The sequence below is a fragment of the Amphiprion ocellaris genome, chromosome 1, assembly GCF_022539595.1.
Source record: "Amphiprion ocellaris isolate individual 3 ecotype Okinawa chromosome 1, ASM2253959v1, whole genome shotgun sequence".
In the NCBI taxonomy this organism is placed as follows: domain Eukaryota; kingdom Metazoa; phylum Chordata; class Actinopteri; family Pomacentridae; genus Amphiprion; species Amphiprion ocellaris.
This window is the reverse complement of record NC_072766.1, coordinates 25,115,810-25,140,016: the sequence shown is the minus strand read 5'-3', so window position 1 is coordinate 25,140,016 and position 24,207 is coordinate 25,115,810. Positions and strand designations below refer to the sequence as shown.

The 24,207-nt window shown below is 39.1% G+C and overlaps 3 protein-coding genes across 5 annotated transcripts; 2 read left to right on the top strand and 1 right to left on the bottom strand.

Moving 5' to 3' along the window:
- The first annotated feature begins 17 nt into the window (after nucleotides 1-17).
- On the top strand, nucleotides 18-12,820 carry zgc:162297 (uncharacterized protein LOC555865 homolog). Of its 2 annotated transcripts, none has more exons than XM_023278417.3 (6): nucleotides 18-558; nucleotides 3,465-3,547; nucleotides 3,628-3,808; nucleotides 4,136-4,286; nucleotides 6,068-6,195; nucleotides 12,526-12,820. In XM_023278417.3, exons 1-6 carry the CDS (start codon nucleotides 486-488, stop codon nucleotides 12,720-12,722), a joined length of 813 nt encoding a protein of 270 aa, XP_023134185.2. In that variant the 5' UTR covers nucleotides 18-485; the 3' UTR covers nucleotides 12,723-12,820. The 2 variants fall into 2 exon arrangements, with proteins under 2 accessions (XP_023134185.2, XP_054868269.1); XM_055012294.1 differs by having other exon boundaries at nucleotides 3,452-3,547.
- On the bottom strand, nucleotides 12,809-19,609 carry si:ch211-260e23.9 (uncharacterized protein LOC555795 homolog). Its single transcript, XM_023278420.3, has 4 exons — nucleotides 19,476-19,609; nucleotides 16,950-17,093; nucleotides 16,687-16,840; nucleotides 12,809-13,938 (listed from the first exon to the last, which is right to left on the bottom strand). Exons 2-4 carry the CDS (start codon nucleotides 17,071-17,073, stop codon nucleotides 13,710-13,712), a joined length of 507 nt encoding a protein of 168 aa, XP_023134188.1. The 5' UTR covers nucleotides 17,074-17,093; nucleotides 19,476-19,609; the 3' UTR covers nucleotides 12,809-13,709.
- A 555-nt stretch (nucleotides 19,610-20,164) lies between these two features.
- LOC111574037 (protein C19orf12 homolog) lies at nucleotides 20,165-23,776 on the top strand. 2 transcript variants are annotated; one of them, XM_023278422.3, is made up of 3 exons: nucleotides 20,165-20,455; nucleotides 21,773-21,947; nucleotides 22,703-23,776. In XM_023278422.3, the coding sequence occupies exons 2-3, from the start codon at nucleotides 21,788-21,790 to the stop codon at nucleotides 22,966-22,968; spliced, it is 426 nt and encodes a 141-aa protein (XP_023134190.1). In that variant the 5' UTR covers nucleotides 20,165-20,455; nucleotides 21,773-21,787; the 3' UTR covers nucleotides 22,969-23,776. The 2 variants fall into 2 exon arrangements, with proteins under 2 accessions (XP_023134190.1, XP_023134189.1); XM_023278421.3 differs by having other exon boundaries at nucleotides 21,770-21,947.
- Nucleotides 23,777-24,207: the final 431 nt, after the last annotated feature.

Here is a 24,207-nt window from a genome sequence, read left to right as displayed (position 1 = left end):
CGGAGCTTCCAACCGGGAAGAGTCCGGGCACCGCGTGGCCTGTGTGTCAGATGTAAACAAAGCCGCGGTGCTGCTGAAAAAGCCTTAAATGAAACGAAACACGGCCGAAATATTGTGATGTAGTTGAGTATTTTCGCTCCGGAAACCCCACGGATGCTTGTCACTCGCTGCCATCGTGGGCGCATGTGTTTTTTCGCAACAAAAAACACCGAGCTAGCCCGCGGATGCTCCTGCCGGGGCGCCCATTTCACTCCGGGTTGCCAAACCTGCTTCTATCCCTCAATCTGCAGCCGCGAAACTCATTGTGCTGCACTGCTGAGTACCTTATTTACTGAACGTGGGGGGATATTGGTTCAGACGTATTTGGTTTGTTGTTTCATATTTTGTTTGCTTAAAATGTTGACCTTTGGCCGGTCACGTGATCCCCATGCTCAGAAAGACTAAAAGAGCAACCAGTTTTCTGCTATTTTCGCTAAAACACTACGATGAAGTTTTTGGATCTTTTTGGGCGTCTGAAATCTGTCGTTATTGGAATGATTCACGTTAAAGCATTACCAGGTAAAGTGTGATTTCACTGTTCTCTTCCTTCACTGATCAAATGTAGGCCTGCAGGGCAAATGTTACTGGTGTAAAGTTGCACAAATACGAGCAAAATACACAACAGACGTGAGTACAACCCTGTGAAAAATCACTTAAATGTCAAATCCTTCTAAATTGTGCGACCTTACAATAATCTGATTTCTTCTGAAGTAAGTAAAATTTATTTATATAGCACGTTTCACAAATACAAAATTACAAAGTGCTTTAAAACAATAATGAAACAATTAAAAACAAGAATAATAAATAATAAAAATATATTTTACAAATGATAAAACAGAGGGGTAACAGCTAAAATACAGTGTATCACAACAACAATAAATAAAATACACCAGCTCCAAGTCAACCACAAGCCTGCCCAAATAAAACCATTTTCAGCTGCCTCATACAAGCTTCACAGGAGTCTGCCGATCTCAGCTGTAGAAAAAGAGCATTCCACAGCTTTCTGTGAACAGCAGGGTATTTACTCTTATGTCAAATAAAAAACTAATACTTTAGTTTTGCTTCATGAAAAATACAGGCCCCTCAGTGTGAACTCAATGCAGCAAAAAGCAGTACATTTTATTACTGAGATTCAAATTTTTTTTTCTTTAATTGCTGCATACCTTTATTTTTAATGATAAACTCAATTCTTCTTAGCATATAGGATACAGAATTCCTGGAGGTGTGTTCTGCCAGTGTTTTTCAGCTGCTCTTTTTTGGGAAGGGTTGTGTTGCTCGACCATTCTCTTTAAAATACCCCAAAGGTTCTCTTGGAATCAGGTCAGATGACATACTTGGCCAGGTCATAGTTTTCACTTTGTTCTTCTGTAGAAATTCTTTTGTGATTTTTGCAGCTTGTTTTGGATCATTACCATGCTGGAATTTTCCTCTACTGCCAAGTTTCTGCAGACTGAGAGTTATTACTCTGCCAAGGAACGCGGCGTAATTATGTGATAACCAGCGTATATTTGTCCTTCCTTCTGTTTGTCTGTGCGCAATGGTACTCAAAAATGGAGCAATGGATTTGGATGAAATTTTCAGGGAATGTCAGAAATGACACAAGGACCACCTCATTAGATTTTGTCAGTTATGCGGCTTACAGTCTGGATCCACAGATTTGTTAAAGATTTCTGTATCATTGCGAGATAGCGTCACAGCGTCACTGTAACTATGACAACAAGTGAACGCTACGTCAGCAGCCTGCTGACGATCACATGATTGCGATCCTACTACAAATTCCCGGCTGCGGACTTATTGAGACTTATCCGTCGGAAATTATGCAACGACTGAGCAGCCTTGGCAGAGTACTGCCCTCTCTGAGCCTTTTCTTGTCTTATACTGGAACACATTTTGGATTTTGTGCAGGCTCATAAACAAGTCACTTAAGTTTTCTTTTGGATTGTACTGTTATCTCAAGAGTTGATCATTTCAGACAAAGATTTATCAGACAGTGCATCATTTATAAATGTCCCCAACACTCATGGCCTCACGCAGCCCCATATCATCACACCCCCATCTCCATGCGTCACTGTCAGGACTATGCATTCACTGTGATAGTCCTGACTGGACCCCATCTTATATTATTTGTACAAATTAATCTTGGTTCTACTGGAAAACAATTGCTCCCAATATTTATTAGACTTCTTTTCATGTCCTTTAGCAAAATGTCACTTTGCAGTTTTATGCCAGAGAGTAAAAAAGTGTTTTTTGTTTGTTGTTTTTTTGTTCTCTTACACTTTATTTAGAAGCTGCTATCGGGGAATGTTCCTTACATTGTCTGAGCTGTCAGAGAAACTCTTGACTTCCATTGATAACTTTTGTACCAAGTCTAAGGCACTTGCTTGTCTGTTTGTCAGAGCTAGCTTGTCAAAGCAGCACACTTTATGTGACATCATTTTAAAAGGATGAGTACTGCTGCTCTGATTAGTGGCGCTATGGCTCAACCTATAACTCCTGATTACTGCTGCAGCTGTGCTTCCACTGATTTTAACTTGGCTACTGATCTTCCTGTATCCTTTTCCTTCTTTGGAATATCTTTATCAGATTTTTAAATTCCTTTCCTTAATTTTTTTTCCATGTGGAGCCCCAGATCCACAGTCCATCGATAGACACAGTCCACAGATAGACACGGTCCATTGTTTCAAAACTAAGAAAATTCTGTTGTTCACAGTCCATTTTATTACTATGTTCATACAGTCAGGCTTATTGGAAATCACAGGTGTACTCAATTTGTTTTAATGATCAACGGTTTTCTTGCTTGTTTTTCGGTGTTTTTCGTTTTGGGCCCTATTTTTCAGTGGTTTTTCTAAAGTGTTGCTTTTTTAATTGCTCATGAGGAAATATGCTAATCTTCAGCTTAGGGATAATGCAGTTGTTGAGAGATGATGCAATTTAGAATCACTTTACATTAATGTGTTTTTGTGTAGAGATGTAATCCCTTTTGTTGTTCATGTATAACATGATCACACATTTTTGCCCACTAGGTAATGTGTGCTATTTTGCTGTAAGTCTAGGAAAAGATGATTTTAACTACTTTACTGCTGGGTCGTTTAATGTCTAACAGTGCATCATATTTGAACAAACTGCCCATGTTTTGTGCTAAAAAATTGTAAAAAACAAACAACCCCCCCCCCCCAAAAAAAAAAAACAAAAAAAAAAAAAACAAAAACAGGTAGTTATTTACTTTTGGAATTATTGTTCTAATTGTGTAATTAACATTCTCAAGTTGAAAATACAATATTTTTCTTTGAACTGTAGTGGAGTAGAGGTGTTCAGAGGAATGAAACAGACGTACTCCTATCAAGTCTTTTAAATGTGTACCGAGTGCGGTCTATGAGTAAATGTACTCCAATCTCATGCTGTATATAACCAGATCTCCGCCTCAGGTACCCCCCTGGGTTGTTTGAACATGTCCCAAATTACTGAAGACGCATGCCGGGAGGCAGAAATCTACCGTGATGCAGGGGTTGTAAGTTATTGCACATTATTTGAATTCCTTACCTGTCTAAAGTCAAGCCAATAATCATTACTTGTGAACCCCACTTTCAGGATGGCGTGATCATTGAGAACATGCATGATATCCCCTACTCGTTCAGCGTGGGTCCTGAGGTGTGTGCCTGTATGACGGCAGTCTGCACTGCTGTGAGAAGAGTCTGTCCAGTCCTGCCACTTGGAGTGCAAATACTGTCATCTGCTAACCAGCAGGCACTGGCTGTAGCTCTGGCTTCAGGTTCAATCAATCATGAATTAAATGAATGTTGATCTACCTATATAAACCAAAATCTCCCGTCAAAGTTGATCATGCAGAACAGAAGAGAAGTTTCAGTCTTGCTTTTATGAACAAAGTTTAAACCAATTTCCCTCCAAACACCACAGCAGCTGATTTCACTGTCTGCTCACCCTTTCTAAGATAAGTTGTGTTTGTCAGTGAAACAAGCTAACATGTGTTTGGTCTTTAGTGAGGAACAGCTACTTGTGTGTCAGCTAATACATAGCTCTACCCGATGCAGTGGTTACCAGTTAGCTAGCTTTAACATTGTAATGTAACTGGTTACAGGTCTGGATTTCATCAGGGCTGAGGGTTTTGTCTTTTCTCATGTGGCGGATGAGGGCCTCCTGAATGCCTGCGCTGGGGACTTACTGAGATATCGCAAACAGATTGGAGCTGACCATGTGCAGATTTTCACCGACATTAAAAAGAAGCACAGGTGAGATCACCTTCTGTACAATTTGATTTGTAAGTATAACTGAAAAGTAAAAAGACCTGCAAGCATATTTTACACATTATGTCTCTGAATACAGCTGTGGAGGTTCACGTAGAACTACATTTTCTCTAATAATACTGACATTTACCAGCGGCAGGACTAACTACTGATCAGTCCCTTACTGCTGGTGAAAGAAGACTCATTGAGCCTTGAAGTATTTTGGTTAATCTTAATTGTCATTTTGGTCTAACAGAGTATTTGCAAATTCAAATAATAACGAAGTCTGTATTCTAGATATCCAAATATCCTGTTTGTCTAGCCTGTTTCTCCAAGACATAGCTGAGCCCAATTCAACATCAATATGAGATTTTGATAATTTTCTCACGCTTCTTAAATTAGACTCGTAAGAGATGGCCATCCTCTTTTCTCAGCATAACACCATTTGAAGTTCTTGTAATGCTCTTTTTTTAAGCCACTGGTAGATGCCACTAACTGTAGTATCTACATTTGCTAATGCAATATATTCCTCTGACAGTCGGAGCTTGCAATAGTTTTGTTAATTTTCTTTGTGACTTCTTGGTGATTTTTTGTGATATCACAACGGAGTGAATGTGGAGGAGAAACGGAGAAAAGGAACAGAATCCAGCAATTTCAAAATAGGAAGATGAGAAAAAGGGGAACAAAATTACAGTTAGGGGCAAAATTTTGCTCTGGCAAAAAACCTTGAAAGATAAATTTAGAACTTAAGATGAAAGATTAATTTAAGTTTTAACACTGGTTGACATTCTATCATCACTCACAAAGGTGTTTTTTAGACTTAAAAATATTATATGTAAAGCTGGAGTACAGGATTGTTAAATATAAATGGATGAAATCTGTTGCATTCAGACCAAAAAAGCTCACACAATTTAACCTCCCAGCTCCAGATAATATCTATGTATTACCCTGGAGGTTAAAATCCTGTGTGACTTTGTGACACAGGTAGACATGTGTGAACCAGCAATCCAGGGAAGCAACTATGGAGATGGAGGTCTAGCAGGCTACGGCATCTAGGAGTGTAAAGGAGCCTGCAGTGCAAAACCTAACCAGTGTCCCAAAAAGGTTTCTGATGCTCCAGATTAAAGCTCAATGTTCAGAGAAAGGATTTTAGTGTTAAACAGAAAAGGATAAAGAGGCATATGCAATTACACATTAACAGTATTTGTGGAATTACTTTCACTGCCAGAAGGGGACGGAAGTTCCACACTGACTGGTTAAGTAGCATACTCTGTATCCTCAACATCTCTGGTTTGATTCCAGTTGGGGAACTTTGATACATGTCATACTGCTTTGTCCTAAACAGACCCTTTGTACGGCACCCGTTTTACATTAATTCTATTCAGGTGGCAAAAGATCATCCACATATACTTTGCTGTCAGACAGATACGCTTGAGAACAGCATTTTAAAGTTGGATAAATACAATCTCAAAGCAGCTCACCCTCAGTACGGATTATTAGACAAAAGTTACTAAATCATCTGTGCCAGCAGTGAATATTCCCAAAGAACTCACACTCACAAAGGACTCCCACGTTTTATTGTGATAAAAAATGCGTAATGAGATATGAGAGCCTGGGGAATTGACCCCCTTCTGTTGTTCTTCATCCCATTTTTAATCTATAGTTTTATTTAAGAGTTTAATTTGAATTATTTAACACAGGTTGTCATGGGTTAGTCTTAATTGTACCCACAGCTAGTTTTACTCAGTCTGCTTGTGTGTGTGTGTACTGTGTGTGGGTGTTTCCAGCTCCCATGCCTTGACGTCAGACGTGACCATTGAAGAGACAGCGCGTGCGGCCGAGTTCTTCCTCTCAGATGGACTCATCATCACAGGAGCAGCCACTGGAGTGCAGGCTGACCCACGGGAGCTCAGAGGTACGACCACAAAAGCTCCACATTTCATGCAACCAGGAGACATATGGGTCATTCCAGAATTGGAGGACATTTGGACTCAAAATTTTTGAAAAACAAACCTATTATTTTACAATTTTCTGCTACATATTCATCAATAATAGGTAGTAAACTATCAAAGGCTTGATTGGCTGAGCTTACACATCAATGGTACCATTTTTATTACATGTTTTATTTGTTGTTTGCTCACCCTACTCTAATTACAGTGGTTGCAAATCCATGCTAATGTTAGCTTTTTCTCAGGAATAGGAACTAGATATTTAGCTAGCTGTTACTGCTGCCCAAGAGGACAGACTTACTGATGGAAAAAAGTAAAGAAAAGAGTAAAAAGAATTTGTCTTTTCCCAATAATATGCATAAAAGGGTTGCATGAGGTAGAGTGAGACATTCAATCAAGGCCAGCAGTGTTATGAAAATATGAAAAATAGAAGAGAGGACAAAGCTTTGCACTACCCAGTCTTTTGGAAAACTGATGAATCCAGTTCCGGCGTATCATGTGATTCACTGTTTAATTCTTCTTCTACCTGCTAAAAAGGTTATATTAACAGGGTTGCATGCATGTTGTGGGACACACGTTCCATGCATAATAATAATTATTTAAAATATTATGTTGATTAAAAAGATTGTTTCCACAATTACAAGAAACATCAGTGAAACAAAATACCAAAAAAAGGAGATTTAAATTTCATTTTAACTGTATTATTTGAGATTGAGATCAGGGGGCGGGACAAGAAAAAAAATGGCATTTTATGGGGTACTCTAGACTTATTTGATATTTTTAAAAATATTTGCAAACATTCCTTTCTCCTAGTTTTTTTTTTTTTGTTTGTTTGTTTTTTACATTTGGTCTGAGGAGAAATGAATTTACACAACAAATGCATGTTTTAGTATTTTGTACAGGATTATTTGAAATTTGATGGGTTGGAAATAAAATATCTTCCAATTCTAGAATGACCCATATGCTCCAGTAATGAATGTTCACTTTGGCCATGCAAGGCTTCACACTTTGATTTTTATTATGTACAGTATAGGCCTGAAAGCATTTTCACTCAGCAGTTCCTCATTTGTCCAGCAGAGGACACCCTTACTGTGGTTATATCCACTGATAGAGCAGTGTTGTGTCCTCTACTGACTTATCAGTGACTTGACAGTGTCACCTAATATGGCAGTGAGAGTGAATTTCCCTCGCTCTGTGTCATATACACACAATACAGTAAAGTAAGTACAATTAGCATTCATTTGTCAAAACTCTGAACTCCTCTGGGTAAAAATGTGTTGCTGTGTAAGTATAGTCATTGAGTTCTGAAAGAGAAATCAGTGCACCTGACAAGTTACTTGCTGATCATCAACTACCTAATAAAGACATTGGATAACTCGCTCTGTATCCCTTTAGACGTGAACAAATGCACTCCTTCTCATGGGGGTTGTGGAGGACAGTTATTCCCATTATTCTACTTTACGTAAATGCATATACAGTAGAACTAACATTTCTGAAAGTACCACTCAATCATGCCGTGTCATTTACAGTATTAATGATGGCTTAATATGTGGTTAAGCTAGTGGTGGAAAGAAACAAACAGAAGTGCATGACATGCACAATTAATTCTTGAAATCCTTGTGCAGTAACACAGCACACGTTAAGACTCCCTATATATCTCTATACACGAACAAACATTGTACACCTATAGATTCCTTACCATTGCAACCATTAGCACCAAAAGTTATAGCACACATCCCCTGAACATACATCACACTTTAGGGTTGATAGTATGTTTCTAATTCCAAATGTGTAGAATGAGATGTGCGACAAAAAAATATAGAGAAAGTTAATAAATATGCAACAGAACAATACTGTGATTGCTGTCAGCTAGTTCAATGTCACCAAAAAGTCAGAAAAATAAGATAAAAAGTCTTAGTAAAACAGGTGGATGATTTACAACAACAAACAGGATTTGTTTTTTTGTGTTTTCCAGTTTGGGTAGGAGACTGAGAGTAAAGCCTTTGAAAGAGTCGATTAATAAGCTTCAGTGCAAGATTGCTGCAACGTCTACTCCTTTGTTTGTGCTTTGAGGAGCGTGAGGGTTAATATGACTGCAGATGTTGATTCATTTAAACTTATTTTTCTTGCTGTAGCCAGGTTTCAGTCAAACAAAATAAATCTAATTAATGATCATTCACCATATCATTTATTAACTGAGAGATCAAATATTTTAGAATCCATATTTACGCTACCGTTCAAAAGTTTGGTGTCACTTAGAAGTGTCCTTATTTTTGAAAGAAAAGCAGTTCTTTTCCATGAAGGTAACATTAAATTAGTCAGAAATACAGTCGAGACATTGCTAATGTGGTAAATGACTATTATAGCTGGAAACAGCTGATTTTTAATGGAATATCTACATAAGGGTACAGAGGAACATTTCCAGCAACCATCACTCCTGTGTTCTAATGATACATTGTGTTAGCTAATCACGTTTAAAGACTAATGGATGATTAGAAACCCTTGTGCAATTATGTTAGCACATGATTAAAGCACAAGTTTTCATGGAAAACATGAAATTGCCTGGGTGACCCCAAACTTTTGAACAGTAGTATAATTGTCATGTTTTTTTTTCTTCTGTTGCAGTAGCACCATTCATTTTTATTAGGTTGTTAGGAATAACTTATTGTGTGATGACTGATCAGTTTAATTTAGATGGTCGAGGAGAAAACACACTCACTGTGGAGTTTTGGGAGTTGTGGGAGGGTGAACAGTGTAAGGAAAGTGCAGGCCAAGGTGTAGAACTGCACTCACCTTGCATGCTTTTCCATATTTTCCTCATTCACTGCAGTTGCAGCAACGGTGAGAGTCACATGTTTGCTTGGTGGTATCCACTCTGTTAGTGAGCGGTATCTGAGAATCACAATAAATGTCTCTCTGAAAAGTTCATGCAACTGACCATATTCAAAGTTGTGTGCCAGTGTTTAGTGCTGTGATGAGTGAGTCTACAGTTTCAGTCTGCAGCTGGTTAGTTGCCAGAAATGTTCAAATCTTCCAATCTCCTTCTACTTCTGTGGTTTTTCCAGGGGTTTTATGAAGAAAGTTGACATTGGACTGCACAGATGTCTCTGAGTAAGCTTTCTAGGTGGCTGTGGCTCATGTGGCGGGTTGTCTACTAATCATAAGATAAGAACTGTCCTTGGACAAGACACTGAACTCCAAGTTGCTCCTGATAGCAGACAGGCACCTTGCATGGCAGCTCTGGCACCATTGTGTGTGAATGGGTGTGTGAGAAACATTGTAAAGTGCTTTGAGTACCACTGACAAAGAAAGGCGCTTTATAAGTGCAGACTATTTACCATTCCTTTTGCAAAAAGTAGTCTTAGTACCTCTTCTTTCTGGTCAACAGGATCAGGAGTAAAACCAGCCTGAACTCCTTCCTGACCTTTCTTCTTGTCCACAGGTTGTAGCCAGACAATTCATTTTTACATTACATTATAGCTCAAATATCAAAATTTTAAGGAAAAAAAACAACTGGATGTTGACATGCAGTGTGAATGATGTCACTTGTATTATGAAAATTGAGGAGAATTATCACCCAAACCGGCAGTTCATCTCAGCCTTACAGAGTTTTTTTTTTTGCCTCTTTCAGATGAGTTTTCTTGTTTTGGGTTTATGGCTCGTAACCTTTTGGTGCAGTCTCACTGTCCTCATCAACTCTTTCTCCAAGAGCCCCAATACATGCACAATACTGCTCATACACAAGATCTGACAAGACATCAAGTGATTTGTAATACAAACTCATGCAATAACAGACTGAAGGCCAAATCTAAACTGGTAGCTTTCTAAATAGTTCCTTTAATTAAGGGCCTACTTTATTTGTATTTTCTGTACTCTGAAAATTCTGTCCATGTTTGATAAATATTATAACTACTTTTTTTACTTACAGTAAGATAAAAAAAAATAAAAATCCTGTTGTCTGATGCTGCAGTAATTTGATAAACTACAAAAAATATGAAAAATCAAACAGCTGGAAACAACAAACTAAACTCCAGCTCCTGTTAAGGATTTGTCAAAGTCCAGATTACATTCATTATTTATCATGTATCTCACCTGTTCTGCCTTCATCACAGTGAAGCGTTATTTTTAGGGACATTTCAGTTTGTAATAGATTTGAAATTGTAGGGCAATGTGCATGAGAAAGATGTGTCATTGGTGCTCTCTGTGATATTTCTGGACAAATATTAGCGCTGTAATGTGGAAAGTGCCTTCCCAAATTGCCTCACACAACTCAAAGTTTGTTGTAGTCTTGTGTGTGCCTATCCGTTATTGCATCTGTTCAGACTTGTGCTGTGTTGAAAGTGATAAGGGAATGTTACAAGGTCTGTCCTAGTATGGTTTCTGCTGTAACTTTTCCTGAAAAGTGAGGAGACACGAGGCCAACTACCGTCAGATTAACAGAAAAGAGCGCATGTCTGAACGGGGCCAACTTGTACAATACATAAATGCATGTTAATACTTAACTACTTTGAGCTGGTGCTAATTTAAAAAAAATAAATAAATAAATAAAAAATACAAAACATAATTTGTACTTAATAAGTGGCCATAAAGGCTGTCAATAAATTCCCCCTGGTTTGTATGTGCTGAGGGTTACTAGGGTCAGATCTGCACCATGTCCCTCTCTTAGCAACACCACGGCTGCTATTTCAAGCTGAGTCTCCAGCTTGACACATAATACTGTAAACATTTAGCTGGAAACTAAACAGTCACATAGTCAGGTTTTATATATGCGAGTGTGATGATACACAAGAACAAGTACACAAACGCTTGGCCCTGTGTCCCCCACACACACGTGCACAAACATGCTGGCACTGGTCAGACAGAATGATACTGGAGCTCACATGCCAGTGTGGAGGTCGGCATTTACTCTGTCCAAAGTTCACTGGGTGCATCAAAGCCTCACACGTCTCAGCCTGTCAGCATTACAGAAGAACGTCCTTTAATAGTCGGATTCATGACCGGGCCCAGCACGGATATAACTCTAGCATCAGTTGGATGTTAGCACATTTTATTATGTAGATTTTGTTTTCAAAAAAAGGAGATTCAAGATGTATTACTTTACAGTTAATCCCAACATTATTCATAGTTATGCCAAATTTTGATTTAAAGGGACAATTTATTTGGTTTCTTTTGGCTGGAAATGACACAAAGAAGTAACAAAAGACTGTAAGATATTGTGGTAGAGGTGTTAATGATCAAATTTGGCTATATACAATAATGGATACTACATTAATGCAGCAAGTCTCATCTTTAATTGGAGTAGTTCTATGCTAGGATTGAAAGAATTGTATAGAAGTAACCTGCCTCTCCCTTGCACACATGAAGGCGCAGTGTAAAGTGTTATTTTCTTCCCTTACTTCTGCAAAACACACAGACATTGACTGATTTGTCACAGGTTTGTACCTTTTTTTCAAACTACAGCACAATGACTGAGTCTTGCCTTTGTTTACGCCTAACACAGAAGCACACACTTCAGGGTGAACTATACTCCCTCTTGTGGCATAAAGGGGCAATTGCTGTTTTCCTCACATGGCCTACACCTAAGCGGAGGAAACTGGAGCTGTAATTACTTTGTGAACTACATCACAACATGAAACAATACATGTTATAATGTAATGAAATGAGATCAGTTACATATATCGTCCTCCTATGTCTGTCTACACATGAACAAAGACAGTTATGGAAGTCTTATCTAATAAAACAACAGACAGTTGAAGATGAAAATGGAAATAGATTTCTGCTTTTTTTTCCAGTCTTGTATTGCTAATAATGTATTGTATATCTGTTTATTCTGTTAACAAATAAGCTCAACACAGCTTTGAATAGAGAGCATATTGCTCGCAGTAGTAGAGAAGCTGTGCATTCTCAGAAAAATGGTACCAATTTCAACACATGAATAATTGTAGCTGTTGCATTTTTAGTAGCATTTTCCCATTCACATTGCATGCAATATCTTACCTTGTTTGTGTATTTTCCAACAAGATAAAATCTGTTGATCAAATAAAAGTTCACTAAAAATCCAAACTGGATATGGATATGAGTTATTTGAGCTTATCTGTATATGTGCTGATAAGAGGTGGAAAGAAAGTAACGATTTAGAATTTTCTCCAATACATTTTTAGATACTGATCCAAATTCATAAGTATTATGAAAAAATGTCTTATTTGCTCGTCAAGCCTTAAACTGAGTATTTTTTAAAAGCCCTGGTAGTTCCTCTTGTGCTGTTTATGTATTCAATTATTTATTTGCTTTTGCAGATGTGTCCCAGTCTGTGAGAATCCCAGTGCTTATTGGTTCAGGAGTGACCTATGACAACATTGAACTCTACCTCGACGCACATGGAATGATCATCGGTTCTCATTTTAAGTATGGTGGCCACTGGGCCAATGATGTTGACCCAGACCAAGTGATGAGGTTCATGGAAAAGATACGTGACCTTCGAAAAAAAAAGTGAAAGATTTCTGTCATCCCCCTAACGCCTTAAACATGTTTGATCAACCACTGTTTGTTCTGCTTCATTAAAGACATGAAGCCACCAGCTTAAGAAAACAAGTTTTATTTGTGTTTTTTGAACATTTTATAAATACACACAAATAGAAAAAGACATTTATATTCAGTTTATATTCATTTATAACAGTTTGAGTGACATGAAAAAGTGAGAACCCACTATAAAGTACAAAAGTAATTATTCTTGAAGTTTTGGAACAAAAGCAAGATTTATCTGAGCAAATTCACTGAGCTTTTTTTTTTTTGGTTTTCACACAGCATGATTACTGTACAGGTCAACATGTCATGAAATCAACTCTTAATACACTTGGCAGAAAAGCAGAGAAAGCTAAGCCACATGCTAAATACAATCAAGGAACAGCTCATCACAACGTGCCGTAATCCACTTGCATCATTATTTAGAGCAAAGTTTTTCACATTTGAAACAGTATTACACACAGGGACAGCAACAGCACCTTTACAGTAACTTTTACACACCTTTACCTTTCTGTGAGCCCTACCTCTACTCCTGTCAATCTACACTAGTTAAACAAATCATTTCTCATTTGATAGTTTACATTATCAACATGTATTTGAAAAGTAACCTTTTCTTAGAAATGCGTTTCAGCTTTGGGGACCAGCTGTGCTTTTTCGTGGTCAGGTGTTCGAGGTTCGTTGTTCTCAGTGGTTTCAGACGTGAGGGTTGCAGTGCAGGTTGCCGTTTTTAATGTCTAGATTTAAAAAAATGTTTGTTTTTGTCGTTCATTTGGCTCATATTTGACCATTTCACTGGACAGCAAATTATAAATCTCACATGCTTTACCTTGGTGGATGTGCACAATAAGTGTGAGGTGAAACAATGACCTGAGTAATTCAGGACCAAGGCACTGTGCTCCGCTCTGTGTTGTGATGGAGGCATCTTCACACAGAAACCCTCCCAAAAGCACTTTCATCTTCAGTAGTTGTACAGGCGCTGGCCGGGCTGCTTGAAGTGGCCGTAGCGTCTCTCTCCCAGGGAGAATCGCATCTTGGCCAGGTTCTGCCTATGGAGGGCGCTGCGGCTCAGCTTCTTCCTCTCAGCCTGGGTCCTGGCCCTCTGGAGAGCCAGCAGCTGGACGGTGCACGGCAGAGGGGTCCCCCAGGCAGCGAGACGCCAGGATAAGTGCCGTCTCACCGCCACTGGCCTGGACAGACACAGGGGATGTGTTACAGTACATGGTAATGAAACATTTGGTACTATACGAGAACACAAAAGGAGGGATAAAGCATCACTGTGCAGCAGATCTGTGTGAATGTTGTGGTTATCTGTTCTTGTGAAAGCCAAGTTAAGATTTTGATTGAGAAATGTGAGGGCACTCCTGCAAGGGTCTGGATGGTCATCATTTCATTTTAGGATAAATCTCATGTTACAGTCATGTCAGCATTGGGATGAAAATAGTCTTGATCTTTGTGTGTCCACCTTTCAGCCATCTGTAAAACAACTTTTGTCAAGCAAAACTGTTTATAAAGCATGAAAGTTCTCTCTTGACCTTATATATAGTAAAACATTTGGGGGTAAATGCTCATTTTGCTCCGAATGAGAGGTAAGAAGATTGATGCAGCTCTCGTGTCTGTCAGTTAAATATGAAGCTAATGACAGCATATAGTTGTAGCTTAGGGCTGCAGAAAAAAGAAATGACTGGCCTGGCTTTGCTCAGAGATAACTAATTAATACTAATTCTAACTACTACTAACTAATAAACTACATTGTGTTTGATCCATTGATTAACCAAAGAGCAGCTACAAGAAGTTGTTTAGGCTTATGTGCCAGACTAGTTCCAGGTAGAGTGCTTCAGTCGAACAAACAACACCCAGGGAAACCACAACTAACCCAAACACTGATGAAGGAACCTGACAAATGTGTTAGGACATGATTTCCACGTGACTCACTACAGAACACAGAGTAACAAAGAACAACAAGTAGATGTTAGAAAAGAAATACAAAGCAGGATGTGATTTTATTTTTTAAGAGTTTTGTTCATGCTTTTTGCCTGTATTATGGAAGGACCGCTGACAAAACAAAAAAAAGGGAGATAGAGTGAATTATATTCAATAAAGATCCTGACAAACTCAGGACAAATACACCATGTACTAAAGCTGAGTCCTCATAGCAGTAGCCTATCAAGTGAGCTACCTTCAAGACATCATGAAGCTTGGAAACAAGATCTGCACTAACAGTGAATGGTCTCCACTTATACAGCACCTTTACCTTAGCTATGTTCTAGGAAATGCTTCACAATGTGTTTCTGCTACTTGGGGTTCAGTGTCTTGCCCAAGGACACATGGAGGGGCTGAGGATTGAACCGCAAACGTTGCGATTAGCATATAACTTGCTGTAGTCCAGGCTGCTCCATAAGGCACAAAAACAATATATGAGCAGTAGCAGCAGAATGCCAGGGCTTTGGCTGAGAGACACAGTTGTACTGGAGTTGAGCAAACTCCCAGTAGAGAAGGAAACTTGTCCAGAAAAAAATCTGACAGATGGCAAAGTAGAGGAGACAAATCCAGGAAGTCAGGGTGAGAAAACAAGGCAAGTAGACAAACTGGGAAGGCGACGGAAAGGTTCTATGGGCTTAGATCTGGACTAAGGAGGCCAGCAGATTTTAGTTTATCCTCATCTATGACCTACAACAAAGTCTAACAAAAGCTTGTCCTGTGAGAATGAAAACAAGACTCACATCGCACAGTGCGTGGACAATGAGCCACTCTGGAACACGTCAGTGTACAAGAAAGCTCTCAGAGTGAAGGTACAGATGGAGGGACAGCAAAGTACTGTCACTAACAGCAAAGACAACCAAATGAAACAAAGGGGACTGGCATTCCTTTCCTCAAGGGACAGAGTGACTGGCAGATCTCAGAAGATGATTCATCTTTCCCCAGATAAATCACTAACTTAGTCCAAACGTACAGGTAACATATTCGTACTTGACCTGACACGTGGAATAGAGAAAAAGGAGAAATCCTTCTAGTAAAAGTTCTCATATTTACAGGCACTGATCCTGGCAGTAGAATAAGAAAGATAGAAAAGATAGGTAACAAACAGTGGAGGTTGAATTTGCCTAAATGTTGATGACACAAATTATGAGTTGAGAAGTCATCAAGTCGGGGCTGCACAGTGAAATAGTGGTTAGCACTTTTGCCTTGCAGCTAGAAGATCCCTGGTTCACGTCCCGGCCTTCCCAGGATCTTTCCGCATGAAGTTTGCATGTTCTCCCTGTGCATGTGTGGGTTTTCTCCAGGTACTCCGGCTTCCTCCCACAGTCCAAAAATACGTTGAGGTTAATTGATTATTCTAAATGTGTGAATGTCATTGTTTGTCTGTATCTGTAGCCTTGCGACAGACTGGTGACCTGTCCAAAGTGTCCCCTGCTTTCGCCCCAAGTCAGCTGGGATAGACTCCAGCCCCCCGTTACCCTAATGAGGATTAAGCTGTGTGTAGATAATGGATGGATGGAAGTCATCAAGTCAATTCGGACATTGTCACTGGAAAAACTGTACTAGATCACTGTAGACCAAGCAGCAAGTTGAGCCTCAAACCTGCAAAACTACAAAGGCTATAATTGATGCACAAGGGTGAAATGGAGGGTGACTGCTTTATGCTTGCTGCTGCGATGACTTTACTTGTCATTCATCAGCAGGTGGTGAGCTGGCAGTGCAGACATACTGTGCGGTTACAAATTCTGGGCTGACCGCCGGCATCCTCATAGAGAACACAGAAAGGAGTTGTCTTAACTATGTGCTTGAGTGAATCAAATATTACTGTTATTATGAATATGTTACATGGTTTTATAGGAGGCAAAAAGACAATGAGAATGGAACTGAGAGCTGTGGGACTGTCAGTGATTTTTCATGGTTGGCTTAAGATCTTAGACAAACGTGAGACAGAAAGTCACCTAGAGGTATCCTCTTCATCTGCATCAGAGACCAGCTCCTCCTCCTCCTCAGCTCCGCTCATCCTGCGTCTCATCTGGTAGACAGACATGCTGGGATGTTCAATCAGCAGGTTCTCAAGAGGATCCACATCAGGGGCAGATCCAGCTTCATCCTCTGTATGAGTTCAGACAGATCAGTTCTTATCCAATTATGACAAGAGCAATCGAAACGATTGAAGTGTAAACAGTATGCTGCGGTACTTCTAGCAGGGTTTTTCTCTCACCTGTGAGATTAACAATGACCCATCCCCCCTCCTCAATCTCCATTAGCTTATCATAAGTGTGGTCTGGAGCATCAAAGCCCTCGCTGGCGTTCCCAAGCAGATGAGAGAGGATCTTTCCAATCATCTTTACACCTCTGTTGCAGTCTGTAAATCAACAACAGCGAGAAGGTAAATTAGAACTAGCATTAAAGAAGCAGTTACGAACCCAGATTTCCTCCTTGTATGTGCATCTAGCAAATTAACAGTGTAAATAGTTTCCTCTTGAGGCTGTCCCAGTACACACCCCAAAGACCTGTCTCCCATAATGTCTGCTCTGTATCAACAACTGTTTCCATTACATCCGTTCAGAAACCTGATCAGCCTGAGTTGTTGCGTCGCTGCGACATGGGGTCATGGAGTCACTTCTACAACAGCTGAGGGACCATAACGAAACAAGAGAATGAAATGACTCTGATCACAGAGGTACTATATTATGTGTGACGTTGGTCTAGATTCCTTTCATGAGGATGAAACATCAGTTTTATGTGTTGCTTCAGACTGCAGTTGACAAATCTGGCTGACCTTTTACCCCAAACAGATTACTGTTTGCTTCATATTCTAGCATTGTGTTCCCAAGCTGTTCTTGAGTAAAGCTATTTTAGGCTTTTAATATTATTTGGTGGTCTTGTAAAGCATCATTTCAACATCTTAATGACAATAAAATAAAAAAATTGTAATGTCATAATATGCTAAAGTAGTGATTTTAAGAGACTGAACTCGTTCTTTAAACAGCACAGTATTTGAGGATTTAATGTACAGTATGCAACAGAAGTGAGTACAACCCTGTGTGAAAGGATTCAAAATGATATCATCTTGCAGTAATTGTGTTACTTCTAAGTTCAACAGCAGAGTATTTGCACTTTTGTAAAATTGAGAAAAAACAGATTTAGATTTACTACATTAAAAGTACAGGCCTCGTACTAGGAAATCAGTGCAACAAGGGTCGTTACTAAGATTCAAATGTTTTATTTTTCCAATTCTTTGTAAGTCCACCTTTATTTATGGCGACATACTTCATCCTTCTCAGCATTGGAGGACACCATTGTTACACAAATTTCTGGCAACATGTTCTCCCATTCCTGAGAGTTTTTTTTTTTCCGGTTATCTTTTGCTAAACTGATTCGACCTTTCTCTTTGAGATATTCCAAATGTGTTCTACTGGATTCAGTAGAATAGTGTTCTGCTCATGCAGACTTGGATTCATCTTCTCAGTCAATATTTTTGGTTTATCCACACAGAGTCATGACACCATCTACTAATGTCATCCCAAAAAACCCTTATGCGCTCGTGCAGCACCATATCATCACACCCCTGCCTCCATGCTTCACTGTCAGGACAATGTATTCACTGTGGTAGTCCAATAAATTCACCTTGCTCTCATTTGGCCGAAGAATGTGTTTTCAATATTCAGTAGGCTTCTTTTGATATTCTTCAGCAGAGTTCAATCTTACAGGTTTATGCCAAAAAGAAAGCAAGGCTTATTTTCTTGGATGCCGTCCATAGAGGTTGATGTTATGTAATGCTCTTCGCTGTCTGAGCTGTCACAGAAACTCTGGCTTCCAATGACAACCCCTGTGCCAAGTCCGAAGCATCTGCCTGTCTGTTTTTCAGGAACAGGTTGTCCAAATAGTGCACATTCTGTGGTGTCATTTTAGGATAACCACTGCAACACTGATTGGTGGTACTATAGGTCCTTCTATACCTCTTGAATACTACTGCAACTGTGTTTCCACTGGTTGATCACAGATTTATTAACTTCTGCTGCATTGAGTTTCTATTTCTGGGCTTGTATTTTCAATATACCCTTCCTAAAGTATTTGTTTTTGATCTTTCATAAGAGGAAATGCAGTTGCTTACTTTGACATAATACAAAAGGGTTACTTGAGTAATATTGCACACATCTGTGTATAGTAAAGCAACAATATTTAGCAAATTCTTTTTAAAAATCCTGCTAAACCGCATTTTCACCGTTAGATGTTGTGAATGTCCTATTTCAAAACATATTATGGAAGTGATGTATTATCATATATTACATGTATTAGTGCACTATGTTGTTGTTGACAGAAATTCACTCCAGTGTCTGGATGCTTTCTTGCCAGTCTGTGGTTCTAATTTCACCGAAGCCCTTCCTATGAGCGCGCGCGCGCACACACACACACACACACACACACACTGTAGTGCACGGTCTCCTCACCCACACTAATGCAACAACCCTGTGATGACATAACCTCAGAAGGTTTATTATCAGCAGACAGTTCAAAACAGCTGACTGTAACTAACTGTACCTTAGACAGTAGGCTGATTTTGCCCAAATTAAGAACCTAGTCCTGCTATAAAACAATACTGATGGTTCTCTGCAAATAATAAGTAGGCAGAGGCTCTGAGCAGCCTGTTGTTTGTTTGCAGCCAGAGAACAAAGACTTGACATCCAAAGCTTATAATGCTAGTGTTGCTCAGAGATGCGTTCAGATTTGCATTTTCACTTACCCAGCCGAATAAAACGCTGTTTCTCTTGCACAGAAAAGATCCTGCCACCTTGTTGTTCCTCCAAGATTGTTTTGATCTAGAAGTTGTTTATCGGCGAGACAGGGTCCTCCTCGTGTCCTGACACGTCACCAAGTACCACCCAAAGGGGCGGGGCCAAGCTACGTCACATGTCAACAAACCCACTTTCTTCTCTGAATAGCTGTGACTTAAATGGAAATATCAAGTTTGTTTTTCATATTTATATATGTTTGGGTGAAGTATTTTAAGACTTGAACACAGTGAAATCTGGGTTTAAAAATTATTTCTCTTGCCGAGTCATGGTTTAAGTTCATTGCTGCAAAATTATGTACTGATGTTTGTATTTGATGACGTAAACAGGCGAAGGTTCCTGTTTTCTTAACTGTGTTTACAACTAACTACGACTTGTAAAATTCAAATTTTACAAGAAACTAACTGCCAGGGCGTCTGTGTGCTGGAATGTTTTTGGACGCTTATAAAAACAGAAAACGAACAGAGAGCATTAATCTTATTCTCATTCCGTCTATTTATCCTTTGTTATATGGTTTAATATCGTTACATGAGAGCCTGCTGTCGGTTTCAGATGATTCACAACGGGCTCAAACTACTATTGCTTTATGTATGTAGTGCGCATGCCCAATATCTGTCTGTGACTTTATGCGCATGCGTGTGTCAGACAGGAAAAACAACTTTTTCTTTATTAGGTTACCAAACTCTTCAGGAAACAAGAAAACGTGGTATTTTTTGTGACGCTTTCATAAACGGAATTTCGATCCTTTACACATTTTCTCGTTTTTTAACGTAATTAATTTAGTTGCAGTTTCGAGTATATACTTACTAATATATTTGGGGAAACAGGGATTGAAGTTGAATACTATCAAATATACAATGTATTGACGTCAATCGAATGCATTCTGAGAGAAAAAAATAGACCACCTCGCACATTCAGAACAAGAGTAAAGGTAAGAAATATAAATTTAACATGTTGGCTAGTCCAGCTGTCTTCTGTCTGTTGTCTAAGTTTATACCGCGAAGAGGAAATTAATCTCTTGAAGCCATGTTTGCTCGGTATTAAAAGAGAAGAAACTTGGATGCATGCGGATTTTTTTTCCCAACCAGCCTTTATTAAAGCAACTGTCTTAACTGTCATTAGGTTATTTTATCTAGAATAACAGTATAGGCGGATAGTAGCTCATTATGTTTTCTTAGTTTAAGTTGACAGGACAGCTTCCAAGTTTACTGTCAAGCCAAACTCCATTCAGATTCTGTCTAATTTAAAACTATAGTTATACCGAAAATAGGAGCCTATCCCAGCTGACTCGGGCGAAGGCAGGGGACACCCTAGACATGTCGCCAGTCTGTCGCAGTACCACATACAAAGACAAACAAGCACTCTCACATTCACACCTACGGGCAATTTAGAATAATCAATTAACCTCAGCATATTTTTGGACTGTGGGAGGAAGCCGGAGTACCCGGAGAGAACCCACGCATGTACAGGGAGAACATGCAAACTCCATGCAGAAAGATCCCGGGAAAGCCGGGACGCGAACCAGGGACCTTCTTGCTGCAAGGCGAAAGTGCTAACCACTATTCCACTGTGCAGCCCTAGCCTGAATACCACATGCTGAGAATCCATTTTGTTTTTTGATTTGCCTTTGACAATGGCCTTGCTGATGCAGAATTGTGATTTTGTGACTGAGACTTAGTCTGATAAATTAGTGAGCTTACAATGAGTAAAACCTTTGACATGTCTTGAATGAAACTTCATGTAGCACTGACTTTAGCCTGTGGCAGCTGTTTTGTTCAGAATATTTTCTTTCAGCATGTAAACACTACCATACTGTAAATGTATATTGCCTGTTTATGGCAAATTTGATTTCTTTTGATATGTCAGTGCAACCTTGTTCTGTTTCACATTCATCACAGTCAACAGTTTTGCCTTGTTGTCTGGGGAACCTGCAATAATCCTCATGCTCACTGTGGCATATCAGTAGAGGTGCATCTGAACATCTGTATGTCTCAAAAACATTTCAGACAAATTTTACCAAATTTTATTAATGTCCTTGAAAAAAAGTTTTGATATTCTTTTGGCTGTTATATGCAGAGTCGCTACCCTGTGTCATCTGTATGGCTGCAACTCAGAAAATTCATTCCGGACTGCTATTAAATGTGCTGTCTTCTATTCTGAGCCACTAACAATGAGTCTGTTTTCTCATTGTCTGTTTTTAAATAGGACACCATGTTAACATTGACCATCCTCTGTCCTGTCTTAGCAGTGCCTCGACACAGAGATGTCTCCACGAATGGATAACGTCATGCATTTGTGCTGTGAATTATCAGCTCATCATCAAATCAAGGTTGCTGTGAAAAACTCCACCAAAGGAGCAGTGGTGGCAGGAGGAGCTGCCTTTGTAGGCGGGATGCTCGGTGGACCTCCAGGGATTGCAGTTGGTAAGCTCATGGGGCTCTGAGATTTTTAGTGCCACATGCCTCAAAGGAAAATGGAAATGTTGGAGTTGATTATTATTTACAGATGAGGGTATCTGAAGATTGACTAATCCAGGAGGACATATTTAAGACATTGTGTTATGAAACTTATGTCTCGGGTCATTGACTAGCAGAAAACTGACAGAATTGCGGCATTTTTTTTCAGCGTTAAATTGTTGGAAATCCAAAATCAGACAGGCGATCACAGTGAACTTGTGATTTTCCCACAATTGTTTATGACAGTAAGACTGATAGCCAGAATCAACAACAACAAAAACACAACTTAATTTTAATATTCCTATGTGACTTATTGCATGGGAAGCTAGCAGGAAGTTTTGAGATCTTATCTCCTCTTTTTAACAGAACACTGTCTGCTGGATAATGTTATCACAGTGGCCATGTCCATAGTAATGAATGAACAGACCACCCAGTGTATCAGTGTGTTTCATTGGTGTTTGTTATTTTAAAGCAACAACGCAGCTCTCTGGCACAGACAAATAAGATATATCGGGCTTCAACTGCTTTGGTTTGCTTTGTTTTGAGTTGTCATGGGATACTTTAGTAATAAAAATATATCTAATTATCACCTAAGTTAACTCTCATAATTCATCATCAATTGTGTTTTCTGTTATCTTGCAGTTTAGTGTCATACTAGTACCTACTTGTATTTGATTAATACTAAAACCACTGATCCACATATTTCTCTGTGTCTCCACCAGGTGGAGCAGTCGGCGGTCTATTGGGCAGCTGGATGACCAGCGGTGAGTTCAAGCCTCTGCCTCAGATCCTGATGGAGTTGCCTCCTAACCAGCAAGAGAAGCTCTATAAGGACATCATGGCAGTGTTAGGCAGCCTGGACTGGACAGATGCAGCTCAGCTCCTTGCTCTTGTAATGGGCAACAGCACTCTCCAGCAGCAGGTCACTGCTGCACTGCTCAGCTACATCACAAAGGAACTCAGAGCAGAGGTTCGTTATCAAGATTGAGCTTTGGCTCCTTGTGGACTTTTCAAGACAGTCAGACCTCGCAAACACAATCACAGTGTATATTGGTGTATTTTATACCTAACAAGAAAACTGAATACTAGGTTTCACTTTCATAGCTGTGCCAAATTCTCAACTAGAAACTTTTGTGGGTTTATCAATAATGTGGCAATGCTGACTTTAGCACAAATTAAGGTTTGTATAATAGATGGATGTCAAAAAGGTACTGTGTTCTTTCCTGGTTATTTACCTGCAAGTTCTCAGAATTAAAAGGGCCATTTTTAAAAATACATGGGGATATATGTTGGTGATGATGGTTACTTTCTCAGTAGCAGTGTTTTTTTAACAAGATACCACTCCACCACAGCAGTCAACATCACTACAGGGTTGCTTTGCCTCTGCCAGGTATCATCACAGTGTTACAGCAGTAGTACGCTTTTACTCTTGGATACATCAGTAATGTGAACAACAGTGCTGTTTTGTGTGAGTGTGTGTGTATTAGAGGTGGAAATGGAAACTGAATTAACTAAATGTAAGTAAAATTATGGCTTTTGGCTTAAAGTTGCCCAAATTGGTAAATATATAAATTATATGTACATTTCTGTTTTTTGAAATCAAGGATCGCTCAATTAATAATGGCATTTGGTTGCATTCTGTTGCATTTGTGTTCATTTTTTTTTCCCACTGTTAATTTCCAAATCTACTCCCAGTTATTGAAATTAAATTATGCTAAATTGGTCACTAAAAAATGCTGAGGCCAGAAATGTTATTTAATTTGTTACAAGTGACAATAAAGTAAGTTGGGATTTTATTTTTGTAAAATAATTGCATGATATTGTGCACATTTATATGGCAATCGTCCGCAGCATTTAAATAAAATAGCATAACATTGATCATCTCATTACCATATACTATTGTTCTGGCATAGGTGCTGGCATTCATGTAGATGTTACTGGGTCATTCCAGAACTGGAAGACATTTTACATCCCACCCATGAAATTTCAAATAATCCATGTACAAAATACTAAAACAGGCAGTTGTTGCATAAATGTACTTATCCTGAGACCAAATCTAAAAAGGTATAATTTTTTTTTCATTAATGTTTCTTGTAATTGTGGGAGCATTTTTCTAAATCAACATAATATTTTAAATAGTAATTATTATGCATGGAACGTGTGTCCCACAACATGTCACACAACCCTGTTACCACAACCTTTTTAGCTGGTAAAAGAAGAAGAAAAC

Coding starts and splice junctions, on each gene's coding strand:
- zgc:162297 (XM_023278417.3), top strand. CDS start 486: ATGAAGTTTTTGGATCTTTTTGGGCGTCTGAAATCTGTCGTTATTGGA. Junction 559..3,464: donor TCACGTTAAAGCATTACCAG/GTAAAGTGTGAT, acceptor TCTCCGCCTCAG/GTACCCCCCTGGGTTGTTTG. Junction 4,287..6,067: donor GACATTAAAAAGAAGCACAG/GTGAGATCACCT, acceptor GGGTGTTTCCAG/CTCCCATGCCTTGACGTCAG.
- si:ch211-260e23.9 (XM_023278420.3), bottom strand. CDS start 17,073: ATGATTGGAAAGATCCTCTCTCATCTGCTTGGGAACGCCAGCGAGGGC. Junction 16,841..16,949: donor GGTCATTGTTAATCTCACAG/GTGAGAGAAAAA, acceptor GAACTCATACAG/AGGATGAAGCTGGATCTGCC. Junction 13,939..16,686: donor GATGAAGAGGATACCTCTAG/GTGACTTTCTGT, acceptor GTGTCTGTCCAG/GCCAGTGGCGGTGAGACGGC.
- LOC111574037 (XM_023278422.3), top strand. CDS start 21,788: ATGTCTCCACGAATGGATAACGTCATGCATTTGTGCTGTGAATTATCA. Junction 21,948..22,702: donor ACCTCCAGGGATTGCAGTTG/GTAAGCTCATGG, acceptor TGTCTCCACCAG/GTGGAGCAGTCGGCGGTCTA.